The sequence below is a fragment of the Labeo rohita genome, chromosome 8 (assembly GCF_022985175.1).
Source record: "Labeo rohita strain BAU-BD-2019 chromosome 8, IGBB_LRoh.1.0, whole genome shotgun sequence".
NCBI classification, from domain to species: domain Eukaryota; kingdom Metazoa; phylum Chordata; class Actinopteri; order Cypriniformes; family Cyprinidae; genus Labeo; species Labeo rohita.
In genome coordinates, this window is record NC_066876.1 from 20,917,486 (window position 1) to 20,933,454 (window position 15,969).

The 15,969-nt window shown below is 34.4% G+C and overlaps 1 protein-coding gene across 1 annotated transcript in view; it reads left to right on the forward strand.

Annotated features, from left to right (window-relative positions):
• Nucleotides 1-15,969, forward strand: part of nol4la (nucleolar protein 4-like a) — a 56,204-nt gene that overhangs the window by 29,480 nt on the left and 10,755 nt on the right. Inside the window, exons 4-5 of the mRNA XM_051116574.1 lie at nt 2,975-3,084; nt 10,411-10,564. Coding sequence (XP_050972531.1) covers nt 2,975-3,084; nt 10,411-10,564 — 264 coding nt within the window. The remainder of the gene's footprint in view (nt 1-2,974; nt 3,085-10,410; nt 10,565-15,969) is intronic.

Sequence of the window (15,969 nt, forward strand, 5' to 3'; positions counted from 1 at the left end):
GGCATCCTTGCACTTCCATGTCTAAATTTGTCATTTTTAACGGTTTTGAACTGCACACGCGAATATGTACGGCTTCGTAAATTGCTTGTTTTTGTTCATTTAATTAAAGTTTTGGGAGTGCATCGCCCTTTAGCGGTAATTAGGAAGACAAGATTTCCAAAATCTTCATTAAAGTCATACTCTTTTTGATGAGCCACAGAAGCAAGACTAAAATTTTGCGCTTCTACGGGCCTCCGGTAATTAATGCACGGATAAACCGACCCACGCTCTTCCTACAGTAAACATCAGATTAACACAAAAAGAATGAAAATAATGCTAAAGGAAAAATGCACACAATCCTTCAAGACATAACATAGCAGACGCTCACGTGATGACCTTCAAATATGCCTTCTGTCTGGATATTTGCATCATTATTTAATTCAGAGACAGTGGTGCTGTTACAATCGAAACAGCTTTATTATTATCACAGTGTTTTATGACTTATTAAATCAGCAGCGCAGCAATAAGCACCTTTACTTCAGCATGAATCACAAGGGATTTGAAGAGATTGGGTCATTTTTCCACAGCTGAGATATTATGCACTATATGCTGTAAGTCAGCTATCTGCGCAGACGTGACGTCGGCCTGCCATTAGTCACAGGCTGATGTGACTAATTCGCACTCTGCCACAGATGAGCATCATTTCTATGAAGCTGAAATAGTCTTAAAAAGTTTTTATATTTGCAAACTGCAATTCACAAACTTATAACCTAATTCATGTTTACAAAACCAGATTTGTGCATTCGGAGAGAGTGAATGTTAAACAAACTTTGAATAGTGAATTAGCTGATCAGTTCCTGTCTGCAGGGGTTCTGAAGGGTTGTGTCATCCCCGCTTTCCAATGCAGTTTATTGAATAAAAATTTGCTATTGAACGGTTCATGCTATATAGTGGCTGGGAACCCTGTAGAGTCAGAACATCTGTGTCCAAACAAAAGCCTGCCTGCGCTTATTGTGTTTGATTTTAACAAAGACCCAAGGGGGGTTTCGGTAGGGTCTGTTGGAGCCTTGTCTCAGGAGCGCCTTCTAGAGGACCGAACATTGAGAACCAGCATTGAGAAGAGGTTTGAGTGAAACTATATTGGCCTTCAAATTATGAATAGGACGTGTATGAAAGGAGTCTTATGAATTAGATACAAATCTTTATAAGGAAGTAGCTTTTTGAAGAAAAAATACACACTACCAAGGTATTTTAATTTTTTTTTTTTTTTAAATAAATCTCTTCTGCTCACCAAGCCTGCGTTTATTTGATCCAAAATACAACAAAAACAGTAACATTTTGAAATATTTTACTATTTATATTTTACTATTACTATTTAAAATGTTTCTATTTAAATATATTTTAAAATGTAATTTATTCCTGTGATCAAAGCATCATTATTCTAGTTTTCAGTGTCACACGATCCTTTAGAAATCATTCTAATGCTGATTTGCTGTTCAAGAAACATTTATTATTATCAATATTTAAAACAGTTGAGTGCATTTTCAGGATTCTTTGATGAATAGAAAGATCCAAAGATCAGCATTTTTAGCAAGGATGCTTTAAATTGATCAAAAGTGATGACATTTATAATGTTACAAAAGATTTCTGTTTCAGCGAAATGCTGTTCTTCTGAAAGAAACATGAAAAAAGCTGTTTTCTACATAATAATAATAATAAATGAGCAGCAAATCAGAATATTAGAATGATTCTGAAGGATCATGTGACTGTAGTAATGATGCTAAAAATTCAGCTTTGAAATCACAGGAATAAGTTACATTTTAAGATATATTCAAATAGAAAACAGTTATTTTAAATAGTACAAATATTTCAAAAATTTTGTTGTTTTTGCTGTACTTTGGATCAAATAAATGCAGGCTTGGTGAGCAGAAGAGACTTCTTTAAAAAAAAAAAATCTTACTGTTCAGATACTTTTGACTAGTAGTGTATATGCTTATGTTTTTGTTTGTTTGTTTGTTTTTTGAAAGAAATGTATACTTCTATCCAGCTAGAATGCATTAAATTGATCAAAAGTGGTAGTAAATACATTTAGAAAGTTTCAAAGATTTGTGTTTAAAATAAATGCTGTTTTTCTGAACTTTCTATTCATCAAAGTTTCCTGATTTTTTTCCCCCTGTTTCAACAAAAATATTTTTATCAAAAAAATATTAAATTTTTTTTAAAATTTGTAATAAGAAAAAATGGTAACACCTTACAGTCAGGTGTCATTTGTTTAAATTAGTTTATTTTAACTAACATGAATGAACAAGGAACAATACTATTTATTCATCCTTGTTAATGTTAGTTAATAAAAATCGTCTTTGTTCATGCTAGTTCACAGTGCATTTACTAATGTTAACAAACCCAACTTGAGATTTTATTTATGCATTAGTAAATCGTGAAGTTACCTTTTGACTGAATCTGGATGAGTGTGGATCTCTTTCAACTTTATATTGTTTTATTTTTGGATCTACTTATGTTTTTTGTCTACTGGTTTCTGGATGCGTGTTTGGCGCTACAACCTTTTTTGTTTGTAAATGCTGAAGTAAACCTTACCTAAGATTAATAAATGCTGTAGAAGAATTGTTCATTCTTAATTCATGTTGACTAATGTAGTTAACTAATGAATATTATAAAGTGTTACCGAAAAAAAAAAAAATCTTTAGCAATAAATCAGCAGATGTTTTTTGAACGATTATGTGACACTGAAGACTAATGTAATAGCTGCTGAAAATTCAGCTTGGTATCACAAAAATAAATTACATTTTAAAATATATTCAAATATATTATATGTAATTGTTTTATAATATTTATGTTTTTACTGTATTTTTGTAAAGCCATAAATAAATAAAGCCATCTTACAGACCTCAAACTTTTGAATAGTACCATAATCAATCAATAAATCAGTCAATCCATAAATAAATGTGAACTTTCATTTGATGTTTTTCACCCACAGAGAATGACCGGCCCACCTCTCTGGTCCCAGACCTCATCGATTACAACATGCCTCTCACTGCCACCTATCTCAAACAGATGAAACTACAGTGCATGAACACCAATGAGCAGGTAGGTAAAAGCCAAACAAGACAGTAAGAGATACAGTACAAGAGCACGGAAGGAGATTTGTTTTACAATCTTTAAAAAAAGTCAGTTTGGATTCACAAGCACATAAACTGAAGTTAAAATCATTTGGTGTTTCAGTCTTGTTTCCACTCTGCATGTGTTTGCTGACAGCTCTTTAACCTGACTTCTACAGACAATATATGCTGCTAAATATGCCTCAGTATCTGGGCAAAGAATTTAATGTAAAAGTCACCCAGCTCAAAGGAACTGCGACAAGGCCTTATGGTGCAATGTGTGGTTGTCAAGGTAAACTCTTATAGACATGGTTGCCTCAGCAACAGTATATGTGATGCCTGGAATAGCAAGAGCTGGATGTGTCTGTGGGTCACTGTGCAATATAAATGGGGTGATGGTAAAAACACAACTCCCATCCTTGTGAAAGACAGTTCCTTATAGCACTGAAGTACATGGATGTAATTGTATAGCTGAAAATAAAAAGCATGCATGTAGAATATCTTTAGAATAGCTATAGATACACCAGGGCACATCACTGGGTCAAATACATTTACAGCTCCCAGAAAAGCTGTCAAGATTTTTTCTTTCCTAGATCACTTTAACTTATGTCTTCATCTCATAACACAACATATAAATGACATTGTGGTTAAGGAAGCTTGCTAAGATTGTGAAATGAACGGAGGTAAGCCTAAAGGGCATTTTGTAAGCATGTACCTGTGACATGCTACATTACCCTTGTCCAGCTTCATCGAATCTGAAATTAGATTTGAGACGTCAACCGAGCTGGAGAAACAAGAAAACGTTCAATACACACCTGGATTATTATTTATTTTTATTTTATTTTTTATATTAAGGAGTACTTAAATTAACGTTACATGCTGTTTGGCTTTTAAATGTGTTTAAATAGACAATTATGTTTTTATCTTTATGAACCAAGCTTGAACCACAACCCAGTTCTAGATAACCGCAGTAAACACTCCTATACTAGTATGAATATAGATAAGTAGGTAAATACTAGTAGGTATCCTACGGAACTGTGGGTAGGGGGCGCCGATGTACCACTGTCTATGAAATAAAAATAATCTGTACATTTTTATGCATTGAGGATGATTTTCCAGAGCAGGACATTTGGTAAGTTAGCTAAATGATGTTGTATTTGTTAAAAGCTCTCTGTCCTTTGTGTTCTTACTTTGATGTAAAGTAAATAAGTAAAATAAGTATATGTTAATATGAGATGTGAAAACTGACAGCACTGTTATTTCTCTGCATGTCACATGGCAACCAATAAGATTGCACAGGTTGAAGATTGTTTAGAGTGTGTTTTATTGCGTCTTTCTTAATGTAATTCACCCAACTATAGGATGTATTCTGGGATCAACTTTTCTATCAACCAATCAGATTTCAGGGCTAACGTTAGGATTATGGTTGCAGTAGGGGCTCAAACAACATTCTTATCAACAAATCATTTCTCTCAGATTATAAGGTAGGTTATGGTTAGAGTAGTCTTACCTTCTGACAGCACACCAACGGGCCGTCTGTTGTTCAGTGACTGGTTGATGCATATTGCACTTTCTCCATCTGGCATGCTCAGTTTTAATTGGCTGGATTTACGCAACTTCTGGAGTGGGGGCACGTGGGATTTTTTTTGTTAGTCCGTCAGGAAGCATAGGTGCCGTTCTGATACAATGAATGCTGTTGAAGATAAAATAATCACTGGATTTGTCAAAGTATGCAAGGTTAGTGACATAAAATCTTAAGAAGATACCCCTATAGAGCACAGTTGTATAATATTATATTATTTGTTTTCAGAGCTACATTACCATTCAAACGTTTTTGGTTGATTTTTTTATGTTTTTGCTCACCAAGCCTGCATTTATTTGATCAAAAATGCAGTAAAAAAAATGCAGCCTGCATTTAAATGATCCAAAGTACAGCAAAAACAGTAACATTTTGGAATATTTAATATAACTTGTTTCTGTCTGAATATATTTTAAAATGTAATTTATTCCTGTGATTTCAAAGCTGAATTTTTAGCATCATTACTCCAGTCACATGATCCTTTAGAAATCATTCTAATATTCTCATTTATTATTATTATTATTATTATTATGTTCAAAACAGCTGAGTAGAAATTTTCAGGTTTCTTTAATGAATAGAAAGTTCAGAAGAACACCATCTGAAATAGAAATCTTTCGTAACATTATAAATGTCTTTATCATAACTTTTGATCACTTTTGATCTAAAGCATCCTTGCTAAATAAAAGTATTATTTTCTATAATTTCTATAAATTAATTATATACAAAAGCTTTTTATTTTAGACAAATGCTGATCTTTGGATCTTTCTATTCATCAAAGAATCCTGAAAAAAATGTACTCAACTGTTTTAAATATTGAATATTGAATTAAATAATTAAATAAATATGTAATAATTATGATAATCAAAAACGTTTCTTGAACAGCATATCAGCATATTAGAAGACGAGTAATGATGCTGAAAATTAAGCTTTTTTTAAAATTACATTTTAAAATATATTCAAACAGAAAGCAGTTATTTTAAATAATAAGTATATTTCACAATATTACTGCTTTTGCTATTTTTTGGATCAAATGCAGGCTTGGTGAGCAGAAGATAATTCTTAATTACAATTTCTTTCAGAAATCATTCTAATATATAAGAAGCATTTCTCCTTCTTCTTTTTTGAAAACAGTTGTGCTGCCTTAATTCTTCATCGGGATTCTTTGATGAATAGAAATTTCAAAAGAATAGCATTTGTTTGAGATATTTGAGATATTTTTTTCTGTTTTGATCTTTTGATTAATTTAATGCATCCTTGTACACGTAATACAAGTATTACTTAAAGTATTAATCTCTCATTTAAAAATCTAACTGGCCCCAAACGATTGAATGGTAGTGTATTACAAAATATTGTATTCGAATATTTGGGCTCATTAAAAAACGAATATTCGAATATTCGTTTTTTGAATATTCGAATATAAATGAGTTTAACAAGGACATTCTTTTTTAAAAATCATGTTTTTGTCACTTTTTCTGAACAAGCATATTATTAGGCATTATAAACAACGTTTTACAACAATTTCATGTTATATCTGAAGGTTTTCTTTTAGTTCAAAACTAATATAATAAATATATAAGGAACAAAAACCTTTAAGCTCAAGCAGACCGTGCCAATTACAATACAGTACTTACATACACTGGAGTTGGCCTATGTTTATCGTGTTTATATTGTTTCTCATGTTAATGTGCAGGGGGAAAAACAATAATGTCGACACGCTCGGGTGAAATTTGTCTCCCCAGTCTGATAAATTAAAAACGTGCGCAAACACAGGCGTTCCAGAGACAAAAACATAAGCAAAGATCTGTTTTCTGTTCTTACACCACTCTCCCTCGAGGAAACTTAAAGGAAACATATGTCTCAAGATGATTTAGCTATTATATAGACTCTCTTATCGTCTCACTCGGGGTACAGCTACGCTTACCTGCAGTCGTAAAAGCAGTGATTTTACAGTCTTTCCTCAGCCATCTGATGTTTGCGTTGATGCTAACTTTACCAGATGTGTGGTGGTGAAATTCTGATAACTCAGTTTCACTGATTAATTTGATCAAAAATTCCACAGCGCCATGCAATGTATTTAGTTATAACTGACTTTTAGTTAGCCAGCTTATGATTAACCGTTGATTCTCATTGATTTACAGCCAGCATCACATAGTAAAATTGGACGTGTTTTTATGTTTGCAAACAATAATTACAAATAGAATATTCGACTATTTGTGCACAGCCCTAAAGTCTTCCTACTCTTATTGTTTTATCCATCTTATTTTCTCCTTAAGATCAGACGCAGCCATTTATAAATTTAATGGCTTTCTGTCTCACCCGCGTTCAGCTATTTTTAGCTGTAGAAAGCAGCTTGTGGTTGATATTGCAAACTGGTGGCTTACCATATTATTTTAATGTATTATCTTAATTATCGACACACTGGTTTGTAGTGCAAACAGTTGTACCGTTTACTGCACTTTGTTAGTTCTCGTTAATTCCCTACGGCGACTTATGAACCGGAAGTCTCACTCATTACCAGAAAACAGCTTACTTCCGCATAAAAAAACAAGGTGGATACCTGCGCCTGTATACCTGCGTCTGCATACCTGCGTCTGCATTCGTCTTTTCTCATCCCTGTCTTTTTTCATCTCTTTCTCATTGCTTGTGTTACTGATGCTCCACTTGGTACCTAATGGAGTCAGTGCTGCACACATCAGCCCTCTAAAACAAACCTCAGAGGGAACCAATTTTTCACAAGACTAAATCAATGAATCACATGTATCCATGTTTACAGTATGCACATGCGTAGTGATTCACAACTGTGGAGGATGGTGTCAAATCACTATTATGAATGAATATCTGTCATGTTTAGGATGACCCAACGTTTCAGGTCTTTCTGCCACAATACTGTAAGTTTCAGAACAGCAGGGGTCTCAAGCTCAAACTAACACTTGATGAATTTGTTAAATCAGTTTATTTGTGACAATTAGTTCCTCTGTGGGGTCCCAGAATGTTTTGTTTCAGACTTCTTTCCTGTGCTGAAAAGAGGAAGTGATTCTTAGTGCTTTACATGGAGAGACAATTCACAGTGACAGTTTGGAGGTGAAATCATAGCGACTTTTCTTCTCTCTTGCACACGTCTCCATCTACACACCTGCATTTCTCACCTTCTCTTGAGCCCTACTGATGATTACATTCTTCCATCCCGCTCTACTCTTCAGGTTACCATGGTTACAATAAACACGGAATTCAGGGACACGTTGTGTAGAGTAGAATCCGGATTTGTTTGTTTGTTTCTGTGTGTGGGGAGAGAAAGATTCTTGGTAAATAAATTTAGCTTATTTGAAAGTAGAATGTACTTTTAATTGTAAGGGCAAGTTCAAATATTTTAATCAATAAAGCTCATTGCAGTGGAATGCTGGGAATGGAGTAGCTTGATGCCCAGGTGTTTGAAGGTCTTTTGGAGAAACAAGGAGATGAATTAAATTCCATGTTCAGGGTGTATTGCTGCAGAGGGGGATGGTTGGATAGTAAAATGAGGGGTTTGTTTGTGGTAAAAATGAGGTGGTGGGTACATACGTGTGGGGGTGGATGCTAGTCTTTAACGCAGCGGCTATAAGATTAGCATTGGTATTGTGAGGGTTTGATCAGAGCAGATGGGTGGCACAGGGTGTATTATGTTTTTTTTCTGGAGCGGTTGGGGAGGGGTTGTGAGGGGAGAAGATGAAGAAAGTGTTGATGCTAACTTTACCAGAAGCTCTAGAACCTGCTGTAAATCACGGTGAACTTTCTCACAGCTTCATTGTCATGACAACGGCAGAGGTAGAGAGGTGTGTTCACGCCTATAGTGTAGGTGAAGGCAAGGGTCACGATGTAATTCGCTATGCCTTCAGCCTGCTAAACATGGATCAGTGCTTATTATGACACACACACACACACACACACACTCTGTCAGTGTGCGCAGATTATGGAGATCATTTTAAAACATTTTTATCCTGAATAAATGTTTAACTGTTTGGTCTTTGATGATAATTAAACATTTTAACACAATGGTGACAAAAATATGGTAAAAAAAAGATATCAGGAATGCACTTAGAACATTTTAATGAGAAAGATCATCCAGAACTTAAGTTGTAAGAGTTAAATACTGGTAATATTAAGGGCTTTTATTTCACTTTTATATTTTAAACTTGAACTAAGTAACTTGAATCAGAATCAGAAACAGTGTGTTATAATGCAACATATTAGTTATTTTCAGCATCATAACTCCAGTCTTCAGTGTCACATGATCCTCAGAAATCATTGTAATATGCTGATTTGCTGTTCAAGAAACATTTTTTCAATTATTATTATTATCAATATTTAAAATATTTGTGTACATTTTTTTCAGAATTCTTTAAATAATTTTACTCTGTGCTGTTTTTAACATAATTATAATAAAAATATATGTTTTTTGAGCAGCAAATCAGAATATTGAATGATTTCTGAAGGATCAAGTGACTGGAGTAATGATGCTAAAAATTCAGCTTTGAAATCACAGGAATAAATTACATTTTAAAATATATTAAAATCAAAAACAGTTGTTTTAAATAGTAAAAATATTTCAAAATTGTACTGTTTTTTTTCTATACTTTGGATCAAATAAATGCAGGCTTGCTGAGCAGAAGAGACTTCTTTAAAAACATTAAAAATCTTACTGTTCAAAAACTTTTGACTAGTATGGTTATACATATGTTGGAAAATATTCCAACATATGCATATGCAATAATATGTATTGCATATTATTGTTAAATATTATGACATTGGGGTCAGTAAGAACATTTACATCAAAAGGCAATAACTATAAACAAAACAAGAAAATGAGTGAAAATAAGTGTTATCTTAAGCGTTATTTACACTTACAATAATACAATATTATAGTATTTATTAATATTTTGAATTGGCTTTTATTTTTATATTTTCATTTTTAATTTTTAGTAAATGTTTATGTGCTTTTGCTTTTAGTGTTTTTTATATTTCTTTATATCTTTGAACATTTATTTCAGTTTTAGTTTTGGTAATTTTAATACTTCAACTTCAGCTTAGTTCGTTTTTCATCTAATGTTTACATGTACCTTATTAAAAAAGTGTTATTTCAGTTACTGATTTTTCTTTTTTTTCTTTTGAGTTTTAGTTAACAAGGACAACACTTAAAAATGAACTGTGTTGTGAAAGGATACATTAGTGGATTTTACACAGCTTTAAACTCATCGTTCTTGAAGAAAACAACACATCTCTCATGCTCTTCTCATGCTGTGTGTGCATCTTTTGGGTTTTGGCTCCTACAGGGTTAAAAATAGCTCCCCTTGTAGTCACTCATTATTTAAGAGTCTCCTCCTTCTGTCCCTTTCCATCCCTCTCTTCCCATCCTTCATCCCAGAATATTGAATTTCCTCAAGAAAGGACACACTGAGATGATAACAGACAGAAGAAACAAGAAAACAGTTTGTAAAGTGAGATGTTTCATAGCAATTTTAAATTGACATCTTACATATAGCAGCATGGTTGAACCAAAAAGGAAGTGCAGGCAACAAAATGTTTGTTTTGACACAGGTTTGAGGACTCTGGCTGTGTGGAGATGGTGTGGGGGAGATATGGGAGAATGTAGTGATGTCTAGGCGATAGTGGGGTGGGTGAGCTTCATTTTGTGCACAGACTATCCTGAGCTCTCTGACTTCCTCCTCCTCCCCCCTCTCTTTCTCTCTCACACACATACAGGATGAGAGTTCGGTGAGCAGTGAGGATTTGGACATGGCTGAGCCCGCGTGGGTCTCTACTGAGCGTGCTCCAGCCGCAGAGCCTAGCAGCCCCACCGCCCCATACACAGAGAGGATGCCTACACCCCCACAGCCCAGCATTAAAGAGGAAGAAGGTACGATGTCTCTCTCACTGTGTTTATGTAGCTGTACATTTCATTGAAATAACAGCCACCTCTTACCGATGTTTGTCAGCATTTATCAGTGAAGACTTTGCGCTGGTGAGAGTCTGATAAGTGTCTTGTAAAGCTGATGTTGAAGAGGTGCCTGAAGGCCCATTATAGCCCTTTTCCCAGCACTCCAGCCTCTCTCGCTCTCTTCCATTACGCTCTGGACAGATGCCGGTTAAATGGATGTCTGGGGTATGCGGAGCCATGCCTACACAGCCTGATTTTTTCATTTTAGTCTGTATGTGAAAATCTTTGGAGTGAAGTTCTATAATGTATGCTGTTCTCAATTGTCTGGGATAGATAGATAAATAGATAGATAGACGATAGATAAACAAACAGATCGATAGATGGACAGACATATATATAGTTAGACTGGCGACAGATGGACAGACGGATGGACAGATAGATAGATCGACAAATAGATTGATAGAAAAATACACTACCAGTCAAAAGTTTTTGAACAGTAAGATTTGTAATGTTTTTTTAAAGAAGTCTCTTTTGCCCACCAAGCCTGCATTTATTTGATCCAAAATACTGCCAAAGCTATTTTTACTATTTAAAATAACTGCTTCTATTTGAATATATTTTAACCTTTTAACTGTCACATAAGTTTACTTCATATTACAAATAAATCCTGATCGACTCATGACAAACTATATATCGTTGGAAAGGTCTAAGACTCCTAAATAGATATTTTACCACTGTTTTTTGTTACAGATTGTATAGGAACAGTAATAGCTAAATTTATGACAAGAGTGCACCTCAAAAATCTACATCATAACTACCTACATAATATCGTTTTTACCTTTGTCACATCACTTTTTCTCTATCACATTTTTTGGAAATATTCCGAATGTATAAATTATTTAAAGGCTTAAAACCTTAAAATTCATCCTGTGAAAGCCATTTTAAAATCAGACATTGCATTATCATGATACTTCAATATCATATTAGAAAATATATTCGTTCATGAATTATAACAATTTAAGTGCACTTTCACGTCTATGTTCAAAAATGGGGGTGATGGTTAAAGGGTTAAAATGTAATTTATTCCTGTGATCAAAGCAGAATTTTGGTGCAAAAGTAAAAGCAAAAGTGATGGTAAAGACATTTATAATGTTACAAAAGATTTCTATTTCAGATAAATACTGTTCTTCTGAACTTTCTATTTATCCAAGAAACCCTGAAAAAATCTGCTCAGCTGTTTTCAACATAATAATAATAATAAATATTTTTTGTGCAGCAAATCAGAACATTAGAATGATTTCTTAAGGATCATGTGACTGAAGTAATGATGCTAAAAATTTAGCTTTAAAATCACAGGAATAAATTACATTTTAAAATATATTCAACTATAAAACAGTTATTTTAAATAGTAAAAATATTTCAAAATTTTACTGTTTTTGCTGTACTTTGGATCAAATAAATGTAGGCTCAGTGAGCAGAAGAGACTTTAAAAACATTAAAAATCGTACTGTTCAAAAACTTTTGACTGGTAGTGTAGATCAATAGACGGACAAATGAACGGATGGATGATAGATAGATAGATAGATAGATGGATAGAAGCTATGCATAATAAGCATTATGAACAGAGTAAGAAAAGAGTAAACATTATAGACAGAAGAACATATTAAATTTATCCATCTGTAACAAATTTAAGAGTCTATTCTCAATCTGAATCATATCTATATATTATATCCTCTTCATAATCAGTGTTATTGTTTTAGTAACGAAAACAAGTCTACAAATTCTAATCCATATCTATAGATAATATAACAGTCGTTATAAATAATATAACAATTTGTAATGAAGAATATACACAATAATCCTTGGCCAAGGCTCCCATATTTGCAGATGAGAATAAACAACTCCAAGGCTTCTGGGTTGTTGACCCTGCCCCCTATTTTGAATTGAACACACTTCCTTCTTTTCACCAGCACTCGCTCCCTCTGTCTTGTCTCTAATTCAGCTGAGTGCAGGGGGGCTGGGGTGGCGCATGAATGGGGCAGGAGAGAAGAATATGAGGGCAGGGGGAGGGGGACGTGGAGATGTTTTTTAAAATGGCTGCTGGGACAGTCAAGGGTCTTATTGGGTGGTAGAGAGGGAGGAAGCAGCCCGGGTCGCTTCTTTGTGGGCTAATCCTGTGTAATCTTGCTCCGAGGGGGCTGCAGGGAACAGCTCGGCCACACACACCGACGCGTGTCCGCTTACTCCATCATAAGGAGAGAGAAAGTGACTAAAGGGCTGTGCACATGCTCAGTGCACCTTACCCTTGACGGACAGCTTTAGAGGCCCCTCTGGGAATTATCCTAAAGAGGGATGATAGTATTTTAGGAATGGCGGTCAGAGCTGGGATCATAAAGGTTACCCTACTACTTGACATTGTAAGCTTGTCTGGTTTTAGCATGTTTGACTTATCGTTGTCTCATATACACTACCAGTCAAGTTTTTTAACAGTAAGATTTTTAGCATCTTTACTCCAGTCTTCAGTGTCACATGATCCTTCAGAAATCATTCTAATATGCTGATTTGCTGTTAAAGAAACATTTTTACTATTATTATTATCAATATTTAAAACAGCTGAGTACATTTTGTTTCTATGATGAATAGAAAGATCCAAAGATCAGCATTTTTTTGGATTCTATTCATCATAGAAAAAGCGTACTCAAATGTTTTAAATATTGATAAAGTAAAAATGTTTCTTTAACAGCAAATCAGCATATTAGAATGATTTCTGAAGGATCATGTGACACTGAAGACTGGAGTAAAGATGCTAAACATTTCGCTTTGATCACAGGAATAATTTACATTTTAAAATACATTCAAATAGAAAGTAGTTATTTTAAATAGTAAAAATATTCACAATCTTACTGCTTTTGCTGTATTTTGGATTATTCTGGTGAGCAGAAGAGACTTCTGCAAAAACATTAAAAATCTTACTGTTCAAAAACTTTTGACTGGTAGTGTAAATGTTAATAAAACACACTTTTAACAGATATACACATTTAAACATTCTTTTAAACATTTATACATTCTATTTATGAAGACATATGCTTTTCACATTCTGTTCTTTGCCTACTATATAGTTAAAAAAGATGCATATTTGAATGCAGCCTATGATGAGAACCTGTGATATGTCCCATCCAAACTTCTTGTTTCAATACGAAATATCATCAGGTGAAAAAAAGGTGCTAATTGATCATGTGGTCTTTATACTAACAACTTCTTATTTTCCTTATTTAATGTGTATTTGACCCTTAAAAAAACACTGTTTAGCTGGAGCAAACACATGCAGATTGTCTGGGACTGCTTATTAATTTGATATATCTTTTATTTCTGCCGTCATCATGTGCGTTTTCCCACAGAAACACTTTTGTAGGCTAGCAGTGCTGCCCTTGTTTACTCAAATCTGCTTTGTAATTTCAATATCTGCGCTGTCTGGTGTGGTTGTTAAGGGATGTGTTTATGATCCACTGCCTGTGTTTTGCGAAATAATGAGGCTTTTCCGCCATCCTCTACTCTATATAAATGTAACCACGCACTAATGGATCCCTCCCTTGACTCACAGCAGACTAGCGTGCTGTTTAGAGCCACACAGGGCAAGAGGATGATGATTTAACCCACACCCCAAAATCACACAGGAGCCGTCCTTTCTGTTGTTTATGTCATTAGTTCCTGACATACTATATTGTTCTTTTATTCCAATTTCTTTGTCAATAGTTCCTTTAAAGGGATAGTTCACCCAAAAATTTTAATTCTGTCATTAATAACTCCAAACTCGTAAGATCTTCGTTCATTTTCAGAACACAAATTAAGATATTTTTGATGTAATCCAAGAGCTTTCTGGCCCTGCATAGTCAGCAATGCAACTATCACGTTCAAGGGCCAGAAAGGTAGTAAGGACCAGGGTTTGAAATTACCGAGGACTTGAGGTAAAAATTCCACCAAAATAAACAAAAATTACCCATAAATTCAAGACAAAGGGGCAAAATGCCCCTGCACAATTGAACAATATATTACGGCTGTCGCAATTAAAATAAATATGAAAATGAATTAAACGTATCTTTCTGGAATTACATTTCAATTAGCTCACAATGCATTGGATTGCTTTTACATGCTGTTTTGTGAAGCGTTGAGCCTAATAACCAATCAAATGCATCTAATAACATTATGGTTAAAGCACTGATGTCACATGGACTATGTTCTTACTACCTTTCTGGGCCTTAAACGTGGTAGTTGCAAAATGAACTGAACAGTAGTGTACATATTTTTCCTGGAAACTACTATAAAATTATAAAAATTATAAAAAGGTGGATGAAATGGTTTTTGTTCTCTTTGGTTCATCATTTTGTTCATCTTTGGCCCCTTTTTGACGGATGGACAGACAGATAGATAGATCGATAGATGGATAGACGGACGGACAGATAGATAAACAGATTGATAGACAAATGGATCAATAAATGGACAGACACAAATCGAAAGATGGACAGATGAACAGATGGACAAACAGGCAGATAGATAGATAGATAGATAGATAGATAGACAGATAGATAGATTGATGGATGGACGGACGGATGGACAGATGGACATGTCAATCTATTTGTCTATCTTTATATGTACCTGTCTGTCCGTCTGTCCAGGCGTCCATCTTCTGATTGATGGGATTTCTCTTTTTTCATCTTTTGCCTATTTTGGACGGATGGACAGATGGACAAACAGAGACAAATGAACAGACAGATAGATCGATAGACAGATGGACGGAGGGATAGATATATAGATTGATAGACAAATGGATCAATAAATGCACGGACACAGATCGAAAGATGGACGGATGGACAGACAGATAAATAGATTGATGGACGGACAGACGGACCTGTGAATCTTTTTGTCTATCTTTATATCTATCTGTCTGTGCATCTTTCGATAGATATAGATAGATAGATAGATAGATAGATAGATAAATATATTGATGGATGGATGGACAGATGGACATGTCCATCTATTTGTCTATCTTTATATGTATCTGTCTGTCCATCTGTCCAGCTGTCCATCTTTCAATTGATGGGATTTCTCTCTTTTTCATCTTTGAACAGAACAGAGACAAATAAATAGACAGATCGACAGACGGATGGACGGACGGATAGATAGATTGATAGACAAATGGATCAATAAATGGATCGAAAGATGGACGGATGGATAGATGGACAGACAGATAGATAAATAGATTGATGGACGGACAGACGGACCTGTCAATCTATTTGTCTATCTTTATATCTATCTGTCTGTGCATCTTTCGATAGATGTATAGATAGATAGATGAATGAATGCATAGTCTGACAGTTAGATGGATA